This window comes from Mycteria americana, chromosome 1, assembly GCF_035582795.1.
Source record: "Mycteria americana isolate JAX WOST 10 ecotype Jacksonville Zoo and Gardens chromosome 1, USCA_MyAme_1.0, whole genome shotgun sequence".
NCBI lineage: Eukaryota > Metazoa > Chordata > Aves > Ciconiiformes > Ciconiidae > Mycteria > Mycteria americana.
The window spans coordinates 201,289,119-201,313,134 of record NC_134365.1 but is presented as its reverse complement, the minus strand read 5'-3'; the positions used below and the strand labels follow the sequence as shown (position 1 = coordinate 201,313,134).

Here is a 24,016-nt window from a genome sequence, read left to right as displayed (position 1 = left end):
GAGGAGAGGCAGTGGGGTAGCCCTGTATGTTAGGGAGTGTTTTGACTGTCTAGAGCTTAATGATGGTGATGATAGGGTCGAGTGTTTATGGGTAAGGATGAGGGGGAAGGCCAACAAGGCAGATATCATGGTGGGAGTCTGTTATAGACCACCCAACCAGGATGAAGAGGCAGATGAACTATTCTATAAGCAGCTGGGAGAAGTCTCACAATTGCTAGCCCTTGTTCTTGTGGGGGAGTCCAACTTACCAGATGTCTGCTGGAAACACAATACAGCAGAGAGGAAACAGTCTAGGAGGTTCCTGGAGTGTGTGGCAGATAACTTCCTGACACAGCTGGTGAGTGAGCCACCAAGGGAAGGTGCCCTGCTGGACCTCTTGTTTGCAAACAGAGAAGGACTTGTGGGTGATGTGATGGTTGCAGGCCGCCTTGGGCGTAGTGATCACACAATGATAGAGTTTTCGATTCTTGGAGAAGTAAGGAGGGGGGTCAGTAGAACTGCTACCTTGGACTTCCGGAGGGCAGACCTTGGCCTGTTAAGGAGCCTGGTTGCCAGAGTCCCTTGGGAGTCAGTCCTGAAGGGCAAAGGAGTCCAGGAAGGCTGGACATTCTTCAAGAGGGAAATCTTAAAGGCGCAGGAGCAGGCTGTCCCCATGTGCTGAAACATGAGCCAGCAGGGAAGAAGACTGGCCTGGCTGAACAGAGAGCTTTGGCTGGAACTCAGGAAAAAAAGGAGAGTTTATGACCTTTGGAAGAAGGGGCAGACCACTCGGGAGGACTACAAGGATGTTGTGAGGTTATGCAGGGAGAAAATTCGAAGGGCCAAAGCCCAACTAGAACTTAACGTGGCTACTGCTGTAAAAGACAATAAAACTGTTTCTATAAAACCATTAGCAACAAAAGGAGGGCCAAGGAGAATCTCCATCCTTTATTGGATGCGGGGGGAAACATAGTGACAAAGGATGAGGAAAAGGCTGATGTCCTTAATGCCTTCTTTGCCTCAGTCTTTAATAGTAAGAGCAGTTGTTCTCTGGGTACCCAGCCCCCTGAGCTGGAAGACAGGGACGAGGAACAGGATGAAGCCCCCATAATCCAAGGGGAAATGGTTAGCGACCTGCTATACCACTTAGACACACGCACAAGTCTATGGGGCCGGATGGAATCCACCCAAGGGTACTGAGGGAGCTGGTGGAAGTGCTCACCAAGCCTCTTTCCATCCTTTATCAGCAGCGCTGGCTAGCTGGGGAGGTCCCAGTTGACTGGAGGTTAGCAAGTGTGATGCCCATCTACAAGAAGGGCTGGAAGGAGGATCCGTGGAACTACAGGCCTGTCAGCCTGACCTCGGTGCTAGGGAAGGTTATGGAGCAGATCATCTTGAGTGCCATCATGCGGCACGTACAGGACAACCAGGCGATCAGGCCCAGCCAGCATGGGTTTATGAAAGGCAGAGGTCCTGCTTGACTAACCTGATCAAGGTGACCCGCTTAGTGGATGAGGGAAAGGCTGTAGATGTTGTCTACCTGGATTTTAATAAAGTCTTTGACACAGTTTACCACAGCATTCTCCTGGAGAAACTGGCTGCTCATGGCTTGGACGGGCATACGGTTCGCTGGGTAAAAACTGCTGGATGGCCGGGCCCAAAGAGTGGTGGTGAATGGAGTTAAATCCAGTTGGCGGCCGGTCACAAGTGGTGTTCCCCCAGACACAGTATTGGGGCCAGTTCTGTTTAATATCTTTATCAATGATCTGGATGAGGGGATCGAGTGCACCTTCAGTAAGTTTGCAGAGGACACTGAGCTGGGCGGGAGAGTTGATCCGCTTGAGGGTAGGAAGGCTCTGCAGAGGGATCTGGACAGGCTGGATCGATGGGCCAAGGCCAGTTTTCTGATGTTCAACAAGGCTAAGTGCTGGGTCCTGCACTTGGTCACAACAACCCCATGGAACGCTACAGGCTTGGGGAAGAGTGGCTGGAAAGCTGCCCTGCGGAAAAGGACCTGAGGGTGTTGGTTGACAGCTGGCTGAATGTGAGCCACCAGTGTGCCCAGGTGGCCAAGAAGCCTTGGCCAATAGCATCTTGGCTTGTATCAGAAATAGTGTGGCCAGCAGGACTAGGGAAGGGATCATGCCCCTGTATTTGGCACTGGTGAGGCTGCACCTCAAATACTGTGTTCAGTTTTGGGGCCCTCACTACAAGAGAGACATTGAGGTGCTGGAGCGTGTCCAGAGAAGGGCAAGGAAGCTGGTGAAGGGTCTGGAGCACAAGCCTTGTGAGGAGCGGCTGAGGGAGCTGGGGTTGTTTAGCCTGGAGAAAATGAGGCTGAGGGGAGACCTTATCGCTCTCTACAGCTACCTGAAAGGAGGCTGTAGAGAGGTGGGTGTCAGTCTCTTCTCCCAAGTAACAAGCGATAGGACAAGAGGCAATGGCCTCAGGTTGCACCAGGGGAGGTTTAGGTTGGATGTTAGGAAACATTTCTTCCCCAAAAGGGTTGTGAAGCGTTGGAACAGGCTGCCCAGGGAATTGGTGGAGTCACCATCCCTGGAGGTATTTAAAAGACCTGTAGATGTGGTGCTTAGGGACATGGTTTAGTGGTGGACTTGGCAGTGCTAGGTTGACAGTTGGACTTCATGATCTTAAAGGTCTTTTCCAACCTAAACGATTCTATGATTCTAAATTTTGAATATTGTTAACAGTTGTAATTATTCTGCTGAATCTACTTGTTTTTTCTCCATACTTCAGGACTCATCACTGCTTCTCCAGTCTACTCACAATGTGACTGTGAATGCTCGTAATTCAAATGGGGAAGTCACAGGCAGATTAAATGTGGGTAAGTCTAAGTGTTTTTTCTTTGCTCACTGTTTTGGAAACATCGTATTGAATATTTGCAAGGAGCTTAGAGGATATAAAGCACTAAACACGTGATTATTTTTTTCTGTTATGGCCATATTGGAATAGTCCAGCTGCCACTCAATAAGTGCCAACAGTATATTTTCAGTTTCCCAGTTAAGCATTAATTCTGTAGATATTTGAAGCACTTCTTTATTGCAGAGTTATGCAAGTAAGGTCACTGTAGAAGTTACTCTTTTTCTTGTGTAAATATCTATTGATAGTTGCAAATAATTTTCTAAGAAAATGCAACAGGAGAATATGACTAGAGAGGTCTCTATGTCTCTCTTCATTTCCTAGTATTCCAGAGACTAATATATTTAAGCAGATGTCCTAAGAAAAAATGCCAGTTCAGAACTCAGAAATGTATATATTTTACTATATTTGGTAGCAGTAGTATACATTGGTTTAGTGAGTGAAATCAATAGATCTAGACAGAAGTAGGTGATAGATCTTGGCAGGAAGAATAAGCAGACCTTACTCTTTAAATCATATTTTTAAGGCAAGAATGGCAACAATATGTGTCAGATACAATGGAATTTTTCTTAGTTTTGTTAATATTTTTCAATATTTATTTGACTTTGGAGAAAAATGTAACGATTTATTAACTTGTTTCTTCTAAGGTCCTCATGCAGCAAAGCATAAATTCCTACTTATTTAACTGTAAGACTAACCTGGTATGCTTCAGTAGTTTACTACATTGGGACCCATGAGCATTGATGAGCAAATCTTCCATGCTGATGAGACTGTGTAACTTCTGTGACAATTCCTGTTTGAGGAATTATCATATCAATTCATTGAACTTTTTGCAAGCTTTACTGTTTTCAAACAAACTTCAAATAAAAAATATAATTTATAACTTATAAAAGATCCTGCTATTCCCCTTAAAAATGTATAGTTATACAATTAATCACAATTTGTCCTTTAAATGTTTTCAAATCTCTTTTTTTAAATTCAAGCTATTTATAAAGATCTGAATTATTCCTCTTAAAAAAATGCCCCTAAATATTTAGCAAAACATGATAGTAGCATTCATATCTCATTTTGATAATGAAGAAGGGTATGAAAGGTACAGTACTTCTAGTTTCATATTATTAGTACAGTTATTAAACTAGTTTGCAGTAATTAACTACACAGTGACCACATGACCAAAACCGAACACATCACATGGTCAAAATTTCTGTGACATGGCACATATGCTGTTGATTCTGTCTGCTCCGTACTGTTTGTGGATGCCCATCACAGGACCAGATGTGTATCTGCACTGTGGTCATGTTCCCCTCCTGCCTGATGAGAAGTTGTCAGGAGGTCCTTTGGGAAGGGCAGACTGCAGAGTAGATCACTGACCACCACACTAATTTATCCAACCTGAGCCCTGCCAAAGTCTGAGAAACTTACAGGTAAAATCATGTCAGACAGTAGCCCAAAGGCCTGCTGAATTGTTTGACAGGCTGGACATGACCTAGAAGTGCTAATAGGAAAGGTGTGCTATAAAGATGTTCATGAATATTTGGTCCTGTATTGAGTTTAGGCACTTGTCAGATGAGTGACCCCATCATTAATAGGTGCTTTTGCATGAAAGTGAAAAAAGCTGCTCTGATTTCTGCTGGACTCAATTCTGTCATCATATTTTAATATACTCATGATGCACTTAGGGGACTGTGTCCCTATGGAAATAAGGCACCTCCATATTTCAAGGTGGAAACATGGTATGCCTTTGGCAGGTGGAAGGTGCATTGCTTCTCAGCCAATGTTTCTGCATGAACAATTAAGAAACTTTATTGGGGAAAAAATGTCAGCACTGAAGAGTGATATAGATGAATTGCTTGTTTGGACTTTGGCACCTGTAATGTAATTGAGGTCCATAAATGAGCAGTCTGAGATATTCACCCATAGTGTATCTTTCCTGTTAACAAAGAGAGCTTCAGTGCTGAAAGCAGTGTAAAGGATATCTTTTACTGAAAGGAAATACATTTTAGTTGTTGTGCCAGCCAATGGATACAGATCTTACCTTAGGAAAATGAAGCCTGGCAAAAATAACAAGAAATCTCAGACCATCTTTTCTTTTCTTTTTTTTCCCCTTCCCAGTCACCACTTAGTCTTCTGAGAGTGTTAACAAAGAGCAGTACAGAAAGTGAGATGGAATGTGCTGCCTTAAATAAATAAACAGTTAAAAATATCTGCTCTGTAGGGTTAGAGACATCTAGATTGAAGAAAACTTGTAAACTGAAGACCCAATAAACAGAGAAGGGTCAATACAAACCCATGTTGTAGAATATGGACCGTGGTGTTTGGGGAGGGAGTTCTGCTGGATGGGAACTGTCTTGTCAGTTGTGACGTGTTTAGAGCAAGTACCATCCATTTTTAGTATTTTCTTTTCTTATTGGTAGTTTAATTCTGTTTCTCTGCTTTTTGTCACCTGGCTCTTCTGGCCCTATTCCCAGTAATGTGCGGTTCAGTGTTATTGTACCTTATGATCTCACAGCTCTTTAACCTCGTCTTAAGGGAAAGCCCAATAGTTGGTAGTGTCCAGACGAAAAGTTGTCTGGCTGTGCAGAGAGGCTGTATCTGGCTTAGGCAATATATGAGGAAACCAGTAGGAAGGAGCAAAGTTTAGACTGGAAGACCTGCATCTCAAGTCTTTTAAAAGTGGTCAGTGTATAAAAGCAATTCAAATTCAACACTGAAGCAGGGACGTTCTGACAGCACTTTGGCTTGCTCTTTTCAGATCTACTACAAGAAATACTTAGGGAAGAGGGTGAAATAATGATTTGAGCCTGGCAAAATCAAAACTACATCAAAAGGAAGTGCTAAAGTGCATTTGCATATTATCTGAAATATTTGATGTTTAAATAATCTCTTTTTGACTGGCAATTCTCTTTATTGAATTCATTAATAATTGGTCTTCACTGCTGTCTGTTGTAGTTAGTACCATTGTAAATACTAACATGAAATATTACTAATAGTAAATCATATTAATTTTAGACTGATAGAAAAGTATTGGAAGAGCAGTAAAAACTTAATACTGTGAAGAACTCTGTTAATAACTAAAGATATGGTCAAACAACAGTGACTGGGGTAAGTGACAGTCTGTTAAAGTAAATGACCATCTATACATAGCTTGATATTTTTAGCCATTGTCCTTAGCCAGTCATAAAATGTATGCATGTAAGATGATGTTCCCTTATAAGAAGTATGAAAAATAGGTGTGTGGCTGATTTACTTCAGATGCACAAGACTTTGCTACAGAATTAATGCCTTCTACAGTCGCCAGCATGCTGGAATTATGTCTTAATACTCTCTTCGTCTTATACATATGAGTAGTTGCCATCATGAAGGAGCTGTATACATAAGTTTGGGATCATTCCAAAGATGACAATATAATATAGTATCACTCATAAGATCATAACAAAAATACCTTTTAACTCATAGAAGGTTGTGATTCAAATGATCCGTTAAAATATTTTAGTAAGTTACTAAGAGTGATTTAAATACCCAGTCTTCAGTGGAAGTAATTCACAAGAGAGATGTGAAACAAATCTTTACTTGAGGAGTTTCTATGAAATTCCTCACGTGAGGATAACAGGCACATATTACGTAAGAATGAAAAAGGTTTCCTTCATAAATGAAGGAAAATGCTTTTAGCTTCCTACTAAAATGACATTAAATGCAAAGCACCTTCCACCATGAGCACTCTTGTTTTAAAGTTTCTACATGCTCCTCAGTTTACCTGCATGACATACCTCTTGCAGGAGTCATCTGGACATTGTAGCTCTTTAAAAATGCTGTAGATCTTGTTGTGTTTTGGACTGTGTTCCATAAATGTGCTGCTTTCAGAAGCCTCACTGAATGCAAATACATTTAATTGCTTGCCAGGAAAAGAATACTTTCAAAATAATAGGGATCATAACTAAAAAAACAAACCAATTCTGTGCTTTACTCTTCTTTGACTTCAGTATCCTTCTGGATGACAAAGATACCTGTTTTGTTTGAGTAACTCTTTAAAATCATTTAAAACTCATATATGACCAAAGAAACTCATATTAAAACCAAGGAAATAATTTTTTAAAATAATTCAAAGCAAAAAAAGAAGTGAGACATTTAGTTGAAGGATTATGGGGATGTAATTGCTTTGGGAATATTTCTGGCAGAAATGGGACTTAAAAGCATGTTGGCCAACAGGATGCAAGGAAGGAATCTAAGCAAGGCACAGACGTGAGAAGGTACAGGATTGAGAGTCAGAGGGAATTAAGCAAGCCGTGGAGACAGATGCCTATAGGCAAGGCAAGGATGTCTACAGAACAGATGGTAACTATTTTCATTAGAATAGCTCCTGTCTTTAAAATCATGAATAAGATTCAGATGTCATTATCACAGCTTGCTCATCAACCTTCAAAACTGAAACATCTAGAATGTTCTTTGATAATCCAAGAAAGCAGTTGAAGAAAGCTGCTAACCATCATCTCAAAGATTCCTGTTCTTACCACTTCAAAGCCTTATTCAATCCTAGAATAAAAAAGAAATGCAGCACCTTTGATTTATACCCTGAGCCATAATAAAGCAACTTAGTGTAAAAAATTATCAAACTTTTTCAATAATGAATGATAACAAATATATATAAAAGAAACATATAGTCTATCTAGTCAATTATCAAATACTTAAGAGCAACATTGGTATCAAACAGAAAATGATGCTTCACCTAAGTAAACATATGCTTACATATACAGCCTACCAGCAGATTAATATAATACAGTCAGATTTTGCAGTGGTGTTCCAGTGCCGAATATTAGAAAGTGGATGAAGAGCAGCATGTTTCCAACTCTCTTTTCTGAAATGTAGGGCCAGTTTTTGAAAAGATCTATTTTTCAAGGATCATGTAAGGAGGCTTCAACTTAGAGAAGAGCCTAAGTTCTGCTTGTAATATGTCTTTTTCAGGAGGAAAAAAACACAAAGGAAAGGGGCTTCCAAAGTCATGCAAGGTCCGTGAGAATAGATTCCAGTGCAGTGGACTGCTGGTCCTCCTCCTAGTTCAATCATTTACACCAAGGAACAGTAACATCAGTAACTTCAGGTCAGGAGTTCAGTTTAAAGTATTTAAAGTTAGAGGGAATTTATTTAGATAAAGGTATTATAAAGCTGTTCTGCACTTTGAAACATGAAATCAACACCACTTAGAAAGCATGGTAATATGGTAAAGTCAAAATGGTTTATGCAGTCTGAAAACAGAATCACAGTGAAAATTCTGCCTAGAGACTATTTTCATGTCCATCACGTTAATCTGAACAGCTGTTACAATGAGAGCATTTGTGCTATCCCATCCCTCTTCTTTCAAACAGGAACAACATTCTAAGGAAACAGATAAGTGTCAGTACCTAATATATTGCTTCATTAGCATTAATTGCCATCTATAAACTACTACTTTCCAATGCCAAATCATTTCTGGTTTTCTTCTCAGCATTTTGGTATTTCATTTTCAAGTGATGGTATTTTTTCATCAGAAACATAATAGGAAGAAAACAATGTTAATGAAGCATGATGTATATAAGAAGAGTTTGATGGTGTTTTTACGGGGAAAACCCTGAAGCCAGTTTCATAAACTTGACTTAATTAATGACATTGTAAAATCATTTAGCTTTTCCTTCTTTATTTTTCCCAGAAGGCTTTCATTAAAAACTCCATTTTTGTCCAAATAAGTTCTTTCTTATCTTTAAGATAAAAGCCAGAACATATTTCTTGAAGATCTTTGTACTGCGGGAAGATGATTATTTGCACAACTTTAATTGCTGTCTAGCTGGGTTATAAGAAGGAAAGATACAACATAGGAGTAATTAATAGAAAGATAAATTGCAAACTTCATTGAAGTATTTTTGAGGTGATTAAGTCTTCCCATGGTCAAGAACTTACAATATTTGTTCCAAGCGGATTAAAGTATGGATTTTTACTTCCAGAAGTATAAAAATTTTAGCTACCAATGAATCTGATCATATCAAGGCATACATGCTAGTTCTATTTAAAGCAAAATTTAGTTGATTCAGATCAGGCAAAATTTAGAGAATAACAGGTGGCTGCTAAAACATCCTACAGTCTTTTTAACTGATCCTCTTTTCTAATTTCCTGTTTTAATCCATGGCAGATGTGTTTCTGTTCTATATTAAATGCATATGCTGTTAGTCTTTTCTGAGATCATTGTGTATATAAACGGATATAATGTTGAAAAGAATTAAAACAAATAGCAGAAAAAAGTGAGTAGTAATCAATATACATTTAAATTAAAGCTAGCTAAGCATATCACCATAAAAACTTATTTATGAAAAAAGTAATTTAGTCATTACAGCTACAGTTTAATATTTAGACTCAAATAAACAGTAACCTTTTCTGCAAAGAACTACCATTGGTTTCTATGTACCATGTACATAGTAAGGTGCTTACCATAGCAAGATTTACACACCCTGTCCCCAAATATGATAATCGTTATGAAGAAATATGTGATAAGGTTCAGGGTCAGCAATGCTGACTTAAGCCAGACTTTAAACATCCTCTGGAAGTTAATTAGGTAGTTATGTGCATTGCCAACCTGCTTAAATATGCCAGCATCACAGTTAAGGGGAAATTTAACCTGGCCAAGGGGATTTGAATCCTATCCTGTCACCTCTCTTCTAACTGTGTCTAGAAGAAGAGAAAAGCAATATGCATATAAGTCTACAGAGCTTAGCTCTGAAAAATAGGCTAATGTTTGGGAAATCATTTTTTATTTGGAAAAAGAACCAGATAGTGGATACCTATCTCTCACCAGAGAGCAATTACTCATCTGAGTAGCCCCATTCTCTCTTTATTTTAATGGGAGTAAAGAACTCTAAGTGAAAAAAAAAAGGGGAATTATTAAATACTTTATAACCTTCTCGATTTTCACAGTCTTCAGTAAATTTGCAATCCCGAACAACATATTTTGGTTCATATGGTATAGTAAGCATTAACATAAGTCATTGGATGATAATTTGAAGATAATAGTTATTGCTGAAGGTGGGGACAGTTCCTGGACTTCCTTTCTTTAAAGTGATAAGAAGATTGAATTATTGGCATTGGTTAATGCTAGATGAATTTGTAAAGGTTAGCTTAAAATAGCTGACATTTATTGTGACCATAATCTATTACAGAATTTGGATAACTAAGTACGTCTAAGATCCTACTCATTTCAAGTGTAACAGTACTTTCTTCTTAAAGCTAACAAGACTCCCGATAGCAGTTAGTGGCCAAAAAAAGCAGCCAGATCCCTATCTTTTTGCAGCAGGTCTGCAGAAGAAGACACACCCCTCATCCTGGTGGACTACTTGAACATGTATCTGCAGTGTACCCTTGTGGCAATGAGGGCTAATAGCATACTGGGCTGCATTATTCCACTCCTGGGAGACTGCATCACACAATGCTGTGTTAAGCCCCCTTCAGTATGACAGAGCAATGAGCAAACTGAGGAGACTCCCACAGGGAGCCATTAAGATGGTCAGGGAGTGGGAGCACATGAAGTATAAGATGCTGAAGAAGTTGTGTTTGTTTAACCTGCAGAAAAGAAGACTTAAAGGGGACTTCTGATTTCTGCCTGCTTCTAGGAGGGCTAGGGACAAGATTAAGCCAGACTCTTCTTAGAGGTACACAGCAAAAGGGCAAGAGGCAATGGTCATAGGTTGCGGTGAGACAAAATGCAACTGGATAGAAGGCGCGGGAAAAATATCACTGTTAAAATGGTTAACCATGGGAACAGGTTGCCCAGGGAGGCTATTGACTCTCCTGCCTCAGAGGTATTAAAATTCCACCTGGACAAGAGCCTGAGCACTTTCATCTACCTTCCAACCAAGCTGACCCTGCTGTGAATAGGAGGTAGGACGAGGTGACCTCCACATGTGACCTCTGACTTGAATTATTCTGTGATTCCATCTTGCCTAGTCTTAAGCTGACACTTTGGAAGGGCTCAGGTCGCTTACAGACCCCAGGTCAGACCTTCTAGCCCAATGTAGAAGTCTTAGATACTCTAGGGCATCTAAAATAAGCTGAAGGCCAGGCGGGGAACACCAAAGTACATATAATGGCACTAGACAGCTATTTTGGCAACTGAGTCATGCCCCATCTGTTTAATTGGTCTTCTCACATTGTCCTCTGCCCAGATCCAGTAGGCATGCATAGAATACTCCTGAAAAACAATGCTGGAGTTGACCTTATGAAAACACATTCATGGCTTTCTTTTTTTTTAAAAAAATAATTGAAGGAAGAAGAATTATCCATTATACAAAAGATAGAGTGGTTAAAGTATTCCCTCAGGGATGAGAGACTCAGATCAGCTGTCCTCTCTGCATAGAGGGTTTCAAATTATCATGCCTCATCTCCTTTAGTACTTTCCTTTTCACCTTACCCGTCTGACAACTGTGTGTTTCACCTTTTCCTGTTGAAGTTATTCATCATGCAACAAATTCTGGATTCATTAGGCCTAAGAGAAAAGGTGACACCATAGCCTTTTTGTCAAGTCACTGTGTAAGAAACATGATCTCATATTCCTGCCATGGTTTCTACATGCAATAATCCATTTTACAGTGAAATATTTCATGGGTTTATTTTTTTATATTTAAATAGAGTACTTTATATAAGGATAATGCCTAGATGGATAAAGTCCTTTAGTTACCTAAATCACTCTGAGAGGGGAAGGTACTGCCACCTAAATACATAACACTAGGTTGGGTTGCCACCGTCTGCATGATCAGTGTCTGCAACAATCACTCAGAACCAATTTTTTAAAGATCTCTAGACTTGTCTTCAACCGTAGAGAACAACAAAGTATAAGAAGTGCTGACAGTAAGGCATCTTTAATCTGAGAGGGCATAATTGCATCCATTACATAAAAGGAAAACTGAGAGAAACAGAGGAAATAGGAACAGCAAGTGTTCTATTAATATATTCGAGATGTTTTTAAAGGTGATATGAGATGTATGCTATGGACATAAAATGTATATATGCAACGTGCTGCATATTCTTTGTAATAATGTGCTTGTTCTAATAAAAGACCAGCAAGTACTTCCATACCATTCCATATGAAAATCTGATTAATTTTATGCTTCTGAAAGTAATGACTTTACATTTATTGATATTGTATTACTCATGGAACTAGAACTGAATCTGTAGGAGTATTACATTTTTAATACACTTTTAATGAGATCTTATTTTAAGTAAGGTGCTTTAATATAATAAAAATTAACTAAAAAATGAAATTGCATAGCAATACCCCAGAGTACTCAGGATTTTGGCTTATATTCGACACTTCAATGATTCTAGGTGGCAGGAGAAGAGTGAAGCATACAGAGTAGGTGACAGCTATAGGATATCAAAAATAATGGATAACAGAAGAGAGTAAGAAAAGAAAAGATATGAAATTAAATAAAGAACTTCATTGTTGGAAGGCTTGTTCTTCTGAAAGATCTAAAAACACACTAAAAGTGTGTAGTACTTGACAGAACTAACTGGATTTGAAGAGTCTACCTATATGTTACCAATTTCATTGACATTAAATCCTTATGGATATATATTTTATGGCAGGCCCTATTTTTGATAGAAGATTCTTTGCCATCTTGTCCTCCTACATTTGTATTGGCCTGGAATTCAAAGGTTGGGTAGCACTAGAAGGGAATTTATTTAAATGCTTTTCCACTGAAATGGACTCACTAAACAAAAGACTTTCCTTCCCTGGAAAACCATCTAGGGGAGTTGAGAGTGAGGAGGAGAAACAAAAAGGAATACTGTTTAGCAGTGTGCTCCTCTGCAGGCAATAGGTCAATTGTTTTTGGAAGAATTTTTCATAATTTAAAGTGGCATCCTCAGTGTCAAGAGGTATGTGATGTTATGATCACATACGAGGTCTCTATCAGAACTGCACGTGTTAAAGGGGGAAGTGTAAAGAAAGAATAGGCAATTATTGGTCAGCCTCATTAGCAAGGATAACCAATTGACCTGGTAATTCCTGTGATGCCTCTGGCAGCAATGGGAAAACAGTTCAAATGCTCTCTGTAACCCGCATTCCGACATGTTACATTTTTAATTGTAGGATTTTATCAACAAGTATGATTATATAGTATTAGTTGACTTACAAGTAGTTAATATACTAGGGTTGTAAACAAAATGCATTTAGGAATTAGGAGATTAAAGTTTCAGATATTGAAGTCGACTGCTGTTTATAAGCTGAAAATTAATCTTACTGGGATCACAATACAATTAATGTTATTGCGATATAGCTAGTGCATGTATATTGTGAAATACAACTAAGAGAAATTAATGGCTACTTTTGGTTACATACATTTATCCACATTTCTTTATAAGCCTATTTTTGCTTTTTGAAAGTTGTTCCACATGTACCGAGATGTCTCATCTCTAACATGAATAAAACATATGCTTGAATGTGGTTTACCCTAGCATTCCCTCTAAAGATTTAAAATGCAGAATTTATTATCCATACCATGCTTTGATTATGAGGATTATCTATAGGATAATCCTTGTCCCACTTTACTGGGGCACTCATGCTGAGAAAACTATGGACCTAAAGATTCTTGTTAAAGATTTATTCAAGTCTGCAAGGATCAGGATCAAACAGGAGAGAAATCTGGATGCAAGGGCCATGAGATGTAGTTTCAAAGAACCACCAGTTAAGACTACTTTGGGAAGTATATAATGTGCAGTGAGTGCTCGTGGTGCTTGTAGTGTTTTTTCTTATTTAAGTCTAGCTTTAAAATATAATGGGCATAGTTCACAATGCACCTGTCTTAGATCCTGCCTAACTGCCCCTTTACATGCTTAAATTCAATGGTTAGATTCTCCTAACTCTTGTGCAGGAAAAAAGTTAAGAGCAATAGGCACCAAACTTTTCTTAAGCAATAAAAATCCCTAAATACCTTAATGAGTCACTGAGTGCATGACCAGAAATATCTAAAGTAGGAAAGTGTTTAGCAGGTAGGAATAGGCTACACCTACATTAGCAACCAAACCAGGCCAGGACCCACAGTCTGCCCCATGTGGCACAACTCTCATTACACAGCTAAGCCCACTTCCCTCCAGAGCTGGAGAGCTTCATCAATCCCATCTGTGAGGAACAGCCCCTGGTCAGGGGCATTGTCTGAGAGGTCACTGTGTGGCACAGGTCGAGATGGTGCCAAGGAGCATGCTACCAGATCAGCAGAAATTGGCAGTGCTTGTGTCTCTGACTTGACTTTCCCCTAACTTATTGGTATAGATGTATTCATTAGCTTGCTAAAACTTACTGCTTAGCCAGGATGAGCACTTTTCTACAAATCCTATTATACCTCTTGTTCTTCTATCTAAGGAGATTTTTCTCTGTTTTTCCCCCTCTCTCATTATTTTAGGGTAGGACTTCCTCGATTTCTCCTGTTAAAGGTGTTTACCTTGCCTGGAATAATGAGATATTAATTGAGTGAAAGAAAAGAGGAGAGCCCAAGAATGGGCTTATGTGGTCTAATGTTAAAAACAATTAGCTGGGAGTGGAAAGGCTGAATCCCAGCCTTGTTCCAATCACTGTGGGAATGGGGTCAGTCAATACATGGACCAGTTTAATTAAACTAATATATATTGCATCTCCAGTTGTATCAGTATGATGTTCTGTATGGACACCATGCCTGAAATTTGCATTAGAGAGGACAGCTGAGAAAGTCAGTCTGCACAACATGAGTTTGTTTACTTTGGTTAGGTGAGAGAAAAAGAATTTGGTCCAAGGTATGTAAATGCTATTTAGTGTGTATATATTCATCCTAAATTCAAACAGTTAAAGCAGCTCCTATGTCTTATAACTATTTTCTTTTGTCATGTCACGTCTCCCTGTGAATTAATCTACATTCCATAACAATCCAATTAACAAAAACCTGTCAATTTTCTGGCAATATGCAGATGTACAAATTCAATTAATCGATTCATGCTGTTTGAAGTAGTTCTTTCCTGTTCTTACTATGAAAAACATGAAAAATCTTTCTTTGACAAGATTGCTTGTAAAATAGATTCAGCAAATTAGCAAGTCGAGAAGATAAATGTACTCCTAGACGAGATCAAGTTAGCCCTTGTGCAAATCATGTCACACATCTCCAGTTCTTTCAAATCCATTGTTTTTTCCAATGCTTTATAATCCATGAAAACTTATGTGTCTACCAAGGTGCTGAGAAAGAAAGAACAGAAATGCCACTATTCAGGCCCAGCAATTTATTTTCAAAGCTGACTGCCTTTGTACCAAGGAAATCAGTAGATGGCATTCCCTCTAACCATACAGTATCTTCATCATATTAAAGTATTTTTCTGTGATCATGTGTAAATAATTAGCAATTATATATAAATTAACAGTATATATTTCTGAGTTGTCTTTTAGAGATACTGCTGCATATTGTTTGCAGGCTTGCACAAATACACTTACAGCAGTTTCTAATTAGTATTTTAAAGATTACCCATGCTATAAAACCTCACAGCTTAGAACCAAGTCTGTGGAAGTTCTTGGGCACCTACTTTACTTTAAAGTACATATACCTAAAATGTAAGTCTTCAGGATCCTCACTCAGGTATTAATTCTTTTAATCAATAAATATTCTATGGCTATATAAAAATATTTGCTTCCGGCATGCCAGACCTACTAAAATATTGACAGCACTGAAAAGAAAAATACCTAACCTTGTCAGAGCCTACAGAGTAAGCATTCTCATTTCTATCTCATCTACTGGGTCTAATCCAGCAGATATTTTAATTGCATGCTTTTTAGAATGAGCTCTGACAATAAGCAGCATCAGGAGAAAAGGTGGTAGTGCAACTTTTCTCCAGCAGTCCTACAGCCAGCGTATTGACCCTGAAAGCTAGACACTTGACTTCCCTTCCTGTGGAGGAAATACAGGCTCCAAATAGTACCTTCCTTTTCTATACAGTGTAAAACATCTTCAACAGAGGAGACCGAGAATCACTCCTAAATCCCTTCCAGCAAAAACATGGTACCCTCAGTGTGCCTGAATCACTCAACCTGTATCATGTCAGACAGCAGAGGCTTTAGTTTGTGTTTCCCACACTCGTGCTGAGCACTGTAATCATGGTGGTGGATGAATGGGAAGGATGAGGAACTGGCCCCTGCAGCACCAGTAGAGTTGATAACAGCCAGTTTACTTAGGCTTTTGATTTGTTTGAATAAACAAGGATCTGCCTACGCTACATAAATGGGCAGTTTCATTACTGCTGCTGGGCAGAAACAGGAACAATAAAACACCTTAACCAAGATTTTCTGGGAAAGCATTGATAGGGATCCATCCTTGCTTCACTTACCCAGAACTGCTCCTTTTGCTGTAAAAAAAGAAATGACTGTTTAACACCTTTTCACTGAATGAAGATATTTTCTGAGCTCACTTTTTGCAATACACTTCTCAGAAATAAAGCCATGTGCTTCAGAGGAGCTTTAGAGAAGAGCCAAACTGAGATCGGTAAGGCTGTGCCTGGGTGCACATGTCCAACAGAGTACAATGTACTGCAGAGTTCAGCCCTCTATCCTGACCATTTTCAAGTAGAATCAGTATTGGGGTTTGTGCCTTAAAATTGTTGCCCTAGTTTAGGACATAAAGGCTTCTATAACCTTTTCCATGCTTGGTGGGCATTTAAAAGCAATAGTTTGTATCTGCTGAGTGAAGCAATAAGCATTTGTATAGGATCTTATTATGCATCTCTCACATCAGCTACAATGCAGATTTTAGGAAATACCTGAATGTATTCCTTAGCAGTGTCATCTGTCACCTAATGCCATTTTAACGTAAGATCTAACAAAAAGTCCTATTTCCTTTGAGAATTACTGCCTGGAAGATATTTAATGTTTATGGGAGTAGGCATGGTAAGACAGATTCTTACTGGGAAGGAAGCAGCTCAGTGCCTCTTGGTCCCATGGATGGTCTGTGAATTACCTTTCTTAAAAATTGCTGAAAAGGAGTCTTAACTGCTTTCACCATGCTCTGTAATTTTAATTCTGAACATAGATTTAGATGATGACTCTATCAAATGCCATGTGCCATCACACAGCACGTACAGGACAACCAGGTGATCAGGCCCAGTCAGCATGGGTTTATGAAAGGCAGGTCCTGCTTGACTAACCTGATCTCCTTCTATGACAAGGTGACCTGCTTAGTGGATGAGGGAAAGGCTGTGGATGTTGTCTACCTAGAATTCAGTAAAGTCTTTGACACCGTTTCCCACAACATTCTCCTGGTGAAATTGGCTGCTTATGGCTTGGATGGGCATACTCTGCTTGAGGGTAGGAAGGCTCTACAGAGGGATCTGGACAGGCTGGATCGATGGGCCAAGGCCAGTTTTCTGACGTTCAACAAGGCTAAGTGCCAGGTCCCGCACTTGGGTCACAACAACCCCATGGAACGCTACAGGCTTGGGGAAGAGTGGCTGGAAAGCTGCCCTGCGGAAAAGGACCTGGGGGTGTTGGTCGACAGCTGGCTGAATATGAGTTGGCAGTGTGGCCAAGAAGGCCAATAGCATCCTGTCTTGTATCAGAAATAGTGTGGCCAGCAGGACTAGGGAAGTGATCGTGCCCCTGTACTCAGCACTGGTGAGGCCGCACCTTGAATCCTGTGTTCAGTTTTGGGCCCTTCACTACAAGAAGGACATTGAGGTGCTGGAGCGTGTTCAGAGAAGGGCAACGAAGCTGGTGAAGGGTCTAGAGCACAAGTCTTATGAGGAGCGGCTGAGGGAGCTGGGGTTGTTTAGCCTGGAGAAAAGGAGGCTGAGGGGAGACCTTATTGCTCTCTACAGCTACCTGAAAGGAGGCTGTAGAGAGGTGGGTGTCAGTCTCTTCTCCCAAGTAACAAGCGATAGGACAAGAGGAAATGGCCTCAGGTTGCACCAGGGGAGGTTTAGGTTGGATGTTAGGAAACATTTCTTCCCCAAAAGGGTTGTGAAGCATTGGAACAGGCTGTCCAAGGAAGTGGTTGAGTCCCTGGAGGTATTTAACAGACATTTAGATGTGGTGCTTAAGGACATGGTTTAGTGGTGGACTTGGCAGTGCTAGGTTAACAGTTGGACTTGATGATCTTAAAGGTCTTTTCCAACCTAAACAATTCTATGATTCTATGATTCCATGAAATAGACATTCAAACTTACGTGATGCAAATTTTTAATTGATCAGGTTGTTAGAAAGGGGAATATTAAGGGTTTGATTTATATCCACTTACAAGCCAACACTGTAGAACAGAATGTGCCATTGAATTTAGGATCTGGTAATGTGTAAAGACTGTCTTGCACACAATTATTTTAATTTTTGGAGTTCCAGATCCAATTGCAAATACTCTCACAGCTTTTTGAAACTCTTCTAAGAACATGATCCGTAGCATTTGTTAGATATGTGGAGCTAAACTGGCATTTGTTATGAAGAGCTGAGGGTCCTGCCCTGACATGGGATGTTTGTCATTTTAAAGCATTTGAGCCTCCCTAATCAAAAGGGATGATGCTGAAAAGACTTTGATAATTAGTTTCTATGTTGGGGAAACAAAAAAAGGTAGACTGATCAAAGAATCTTAGCATTTTCAACACCAAGAACATGATTGTTTGTCTTGAGCAATTCGTGAGGGATTTCCTAAATTCCCTGGAAACCCAACTTGAAAGCATGACTCCAGGCACAGTTTTGAACAACAAATTAGATCATGTAAATAGAATTACCCAATTTCAGTACTTACAGGGCCATTATCTTTAGAATATCTGGGTGCTTCATGATCCTTAATGTACTTGAATGAGTCACAAAATTGTTAAGACTAAATTATTTAAATTATTAATTATTATTCAAATTATTAGCAATTTATGTAGAAAATTGAAGAAATCTAATGTAATTATTCCATTATTCTACTGTGCTTTGCAGGTCCTAAAATGGTAGAATTCCATGGTCAGCAATTTCAGATCAACTCAAAGGACGGCAAGCCACTTTTTACAGTGGATGAAAATGAGGTTGTAATTGGCACAGATAAACTTCGAGTCACAGGTTCGTAACAGTTTAAGAAATGCCCCAATAATAGCCACAGGAAAAGCACAATAAAAATGGCATTTTTAAATACATCATCGTGTGTGAACACAAGTTCTGGTTTTACCTCATTAGGAAATAAAAATCTGAAGATATTCTGACCTTTTTCAATAAATAATCAGTAAGAACTTTTAACAGCAAAATAATAATATATATATATAAATATATGTATATATCTGTATGCGTGTATTTTATTTTAAAATTATTAGTGATTGAAAATGTACAGGTGCATTTTTTTCTGAATTATTTTATGTTTCCAGTGCACACTGTTAACTGAGGCTGAAAAAATTTTATATTCCACTTGGAGTTGTATTGAGTTTTATATGTGAAAACTTTTTAGGCTTTCTCTGATATTTTTATGTGGTTTTATCTTTCAAAGTGAAAGTCACTGTATTTCTGCTCTGTGAATAGCATATATGTCACAGGATGGTATTTGTAGTATATTTCAAATGTCATCTGTCAAAAGACAAGTTTGTCTTAGGCTATTTCTGCAAATCACCAGAGTACTCATTTACAAAGTAAGATGTCAAAGTTATCACATGAAAAGCTATTTCCTTTCATATGACCTGATAAAGTCAACCTTCATTTTCCAGGTGTAAGGTTGCATTAAAACAGATGCATCAAAGTGTGATTTCTCTTTAAGCGGAAGAGTCATCAACGGAAATACTGAAATTATCCTATAACTTGTTTTCAATTACATTTTTAATATTCTTAACCTGATTGCAACTATCATGTTTAACTTTTGCTAATTATTGGTCCTCTGAAATCTTGAGGTCTTAATTTGAATGGACGTATTCATATTATTTCACTGTGCAAAACTACAAATGTGGTAGTAACTATACAATTAGTATTTCAAAGCCAAAGTTAAGTTATAATGACTGTGTTAATAAATTATGTTTACGCCTGAGGGTCTTATCTTAAGTTTTTTACTTTTCAACCTAATTGAAATTACAACTTTGTTTATCCAGGAAACCATATCAAATAATTATTGTTTGCCCAAGGGATGCTAAACTTTAATAGAAAAGCATGTTTAACAAAGATATGAAAAACTGCATAATTGTTAACTGATTTGGAAAAGGTCTATCTCTGCTCAAAGTAAGTAAAAATCATTCATACACGAGTTGAAATTGTTACGCTAAAACATGTATTCTGACTTGTCCAATATTAATCTTTACACTGCAAGGGTGAGTGTTTACTTTAGCAGATATTGTAGAAAGACACATTGCCTGTTTCTTTTTTACACTGTGGTACAATTCGAAAGCAAATCCATTAAAGTCATTGAGGTTATTTCAGTGTAATTTTAATATAAGTGAGAGGAGTTTCATGCCTACTTTGCTTCAAATTAATTTATTAAAATTGTGATTTAAATGATACTATTAGCATGAAGGATAAATTAGTAATACTTTGCGTACTGAGATAACTTTTTAAATGTTTTAGATAGAGAACAAGATCCATGTGAAATAAATTTTGAGAAGTACATACCATAAGAAACAGACTATCTCAGGCTTAAAATACACAAAGCATATTTTGCAGTTTTTTATGTACAATATAGTGAACTATTTGATTTTACTTCTCCGTATTTGTGTGAATTATGAAAAACTCAGTAACAATTTGTAAGAAAACGTGACAGTTTTCAGCTAAATTATAATATAGCAGAGTGCAAATGTATGTGATTTATGGTATTTCAAGAAAAAACAAGAAAGTCTAAGAATAAGCTAATCCAACCCAACACCTCAGGAACTGTCATTTTCAAACAATTTGGTATGTTTGACCTCATACTGTTGTAGTTCAGACCTTTTCTGGCCCATGTAGTAGAACAAAATAGTGGCAGACTCTCTCTGTTCTGCTAAGAAGAGCAAATGCCTGGGGAAAGCCATGATCAGCGAAGTGTCTCAGATACCCCACAGGGTCACAGGCAGGTCTAGATGCCCATGTTCAGACAACTGACTTGAACCCCCAGTGAACACAGTCAATGCAGCCTAGAGCGCGTTTCATCTCACCTTGAAGGAGACAGCTAGTCCTGGCATGCGGAGGGCTCTTCTGCTGACTAAATGTGGTTGTCTACTTTAGGATGAGCTCAGTGGCTCACTCATCTCTCTTCAATATAGTGACTGAGTTCAGATGCTTACACATAAGCATCCAGCAGTATTTGAAACACCTTAAGGTATGTGAGACACCACATGGTATCACTGTACAGGAGACACTTCCTTTGATTGTGGCAGCTGGAGGGCAGGCAGAATGTACAAGGGTATGTTAGATGACAGTAGGTACATCTGATTAGGCAACTAAATTCTGCCTCTAGCTCATCTGTGACACCTACATCATAGACACTTAAATTTAAGTGTATAAAACTGAAGCTCAACTTAACCCTTCATGACAATGCTACCTGAAGGAGCCTGTACTCCAATTACATCCTCTCTAATATTTCAGTAATGATCTACATCTTTTGCAGATGTTTATTATGCTACTACAGAGGTATTGTACATCAGCATTTTGTTCTGGTAGGGTTTTATTCACTTGGCATTGGTGACAGTGAAACACACTTTGTAACAGTGTATTGGCTGGCAAAGAGCCGATTGCTTTATAACTAGCAATATTGTCATGGCAGAAGGAATGAAGTCACAGCACTGGCTGGAAACAAAGTTCTTCTGCACAAATGGCTGGAGTCCATGGCTGTAGGAGTCCTGTTTTTCCACTCCCTTGCCTGCTCTGCAAACTTGCCAACTAGAAGGCTGTCCGGAGGAGAGAGAAAATAGACCCAAGTAAATAAAATTATATACAATAGAAAAATAATTAACATTCAGCAGTTATAAAATGGACTCAACTACTGCACAAAAAGCTTTTTAACAAGTACAAATAATAATTTATATATTGTGACTTTTGTATAGGGTAATATTTTGGTGATGAGTACGTAAGAAATTAATAGAAGGCAGTTGCTTACCCTCCACTCTTCTTGAAGAAAAGCTGGCAAGGCAGAGGTGATCAGTATCTTTATGGAGAAGCGTATTATATCACCCTTTCTCCAGTTTACTATTTGTCCTTCTGCTTGCTTGTCTTCCATAATCTCTTAAAAGTATTTCCTGAGTATTGTTGATGATTTTCTAGTGCTCTGTTCTATGGAAAGGTTTTCAGTTTGAGTAGCTAACGCTGAAGTGCATGTGAAGATGTGTGTTTAATTTAAACGCTTCTGCTCAGAAGGTAAGTTAAGTAGGAGACAATTTGAGGGTATGAATAAACATTGTTAGACTTTGAAGAGGCAGATAGTCCTTGCTTGATAAGGGGAGGGAGGGGGGTGTTAATGAAACTTGCTGACTTCAATCCTCTTGTTAAGAAAATTAATATCTTGATCTTCTGTATTTTAGGATTAAATTATTATATATCCATAAACAATAGTCTATAAAATAGTAAATATAGTAATATTCATATCATAATTAATGTTATTTCTTTACAGTTTAAAAGATAAAGTAGGTAATGAATACAAGAAATCAATTTAGGGCCATTTTCAAAAAAAATTTGTCCTGAGGTTATTTTTTTTTTTTTTAGTGTCATACCGTTCAAACTTAATGCTGTTTGATGAAGAAATTTTTCTCACAGGAAGGCAAGGTTTTACTCTTGCTTAGAGGTGACAGCTCTAGAATATGTAAATAAGCCTTTCATTCCCTCTTACACCAACACCACCCCTCTTTCTGGAGCATTAACACTGATGTTTCCTGTTGGTTTTCTTCCTTTAGCCCCTATTTCCATGCAAGTGATACTATGTCTGTTAGCACTTACCTGTCTTTCAGAGCAGGGTGTCTGTTTTAGGAAGTGAGACACTGAGGCTGAATTCCCTCCTTGGCCAAGGAGACTTCAATCCTGCAGTCCCACCTCCCAGGACAGTGCTCTGTAATGCCATACAAAATGTAAGGTGCCCAGCGTGAGGGGACAGCTGGGAGCAAGCACTCTTGATGTCTGCCAGCAAAGTGAAGCTCTGCCTCTGCCGACATGCTTCCTCATTTCTTCCACTTTCATGGTTCACCTTCAAAAAGCGAAGCAGAGGGTGAGATCCCCAGAGTTGTTCACTGCTAAGCATGGGCTTCAATCTCCTTCAGTGAGGAAGGAATGCTCCAATGACAATCTGTTTTGTAAAGGCATTCGGAAATATTATGTTTAATTAAAATGCTGTAACTGCTGAGTTTTAGTGCTGACTCCAATGCTCTTGGTTTGCACAGGCTGAGAACTAGCAATACAGTTGGGCTCCTCTGGGGAGTTTGGTCTCTCTCTGCTCTCTCTGCCTTCTTTCTGAGCCACAGTGGTGCTTAGGGCAAGAGACCTGCCATCCCGGACCAAGAGACAGGAGCAGATCCCTAGAACAAGGATCTGGTTTATTTCAAACAAGGCTTCAGCAGCCATGATTGCACTCAGGCCTCACAAATCTCTCTTTGTATAGATGTTTGCTCCCCTCCTCCAATCAATTTTGCCAGGCTCCTCTTGCTGACATCTCTCTGTGCGTATCTGGTCATCTTTAACACAAAAAGCCCAAACCTTGATAGGAATGTAAAAGTTGGACTAGAAGAGGCATCTGATTTATCAGCTTACATCCCTTTCATAGACAGACAAGTAGGTCATATAATTTCTTTTATAATCTTATCAAGCTACATCTCAAATGAAAACAAACACTATTCATTTCTATATCACCAAATGTGAACTTGTATCTAAAAGGTGCTGTAGGAGAAATACAAAAGGCTGTATATAAACAGATCCCAGAGTGAAATTAGGAAAGCCTGTGAGACAGAAGAGTTCCCTCCACTGCCATGAGCTCTTCGTTCCTTGTGCCTTGCAGCTCTGCACATCCCCTAGCAAGATGTTGTGAGGGCACCCTTGGCACGCGGCATCCCGCGCCTGCTGCGAGGTGCCCCCAGCAGTCTGTCGGCCCACTCATGAGCTGGCTGCAGATCTAGTTTGAGGATGGCTTTAAAAGTGACCTCAAGACTCAGTAGGGCATTCTGAATTTTAATTACAAAGAGAAGTAGATTTCTGAGTAATGAAGTTTAGAAATGTTATCAAAGCAAAGCATTCAGGATC

General features: G+C 38.9%; 1 protein-coding gene across 12 annotated transcripts in view; it reads left to right on the top strand.

Annotated features, from left to right (window-relative positions):
• Positions 1-24,016, top strand: part of SGCG (sarcoglycan gamma) — a 152,593-nt gene that overhangs the window by 98,449 nt on the left and 30,128 nt on the right. For all 12 annotated transcript variants that reach the window (XR_012773807.1, XM_075490906.1, XM_075490905.1 and 9 more), the window contains 2 exons: positions 2,737-2,824; positions 18,794-18,913. Coding sequence is in view for 11 of the 12 variants with exons in the window: in XM_075490906.1 (XP_075347021.1) it covers positions 2,737-2,824; positions 18,794-18,913 (208 nt within the window). In the remaining variant the exon portion in view is untranslated. The remainder of the gene's footprint in view (positions 1-2,736; positions 2,825-18,793; positions 18,914-24,016) is intronic.